Genomic DNA, 241 nt, shown 5'->3' on the forward strand with positions numbered 1-241 from the left:
CCTGATGAACTGCTTAACAATACACTCCCAACAAAGGAGGAGCCCAGAATAACCCAACTGACTGTGAATGACTTTAAAGAATTACTCGGGGGAAATCCATTCGACATCCACGTGAAACACCAAAAGGATGAAAGATTGGACAGACTACCTGTACTCATTACCACAAACAACCCCCTAACCTATTACGTCATGGACGCCGATGGAAAAGCCATCTTAGAACGCTGTTTTTACTTTAGATTTC

At 42.7% G+C, this 241-nt stretch overlaps 1 protein-coding gene across 1 annotated transcript in view; it reads left to right on the forward strand.

Moving 5' to 3' along the window:
* The window catches only part of T265_16052 (hypothetical protein), a gene marked incomplete at both ends in the record, with an annotated part of 978 nt that extends 756 nt beyond the window's left edge, over positions 1–222 (forward strand). Inside the window, one exon of the mRNA XM_009179544.1 lies at positions 37–222. Coding sequence (XP_009177808.1) covers positions 37–222 — 186 coding nt within the window. The remainder of the gene's footprint in view (positions 1–36) is intronic.
* Between the last annotated feature and the right edge of the window lie 19 nt (positions 223–241).

Source organism: Opisthorchis viverrini (genome assembly GCF_000715545.1).
Source record: "Opisthorchis viverrini unplaced genomic scaffold opera_v5_3740, whole genome shotgun sequence".
NCBI classification, from domain to species: Eukaryota; Metazoa; Platyhelminthes; class Trematoda; order Opisthorchiida; family Opisthorchiidae; genus Opisthorchis; species Opisthorchis viverrini.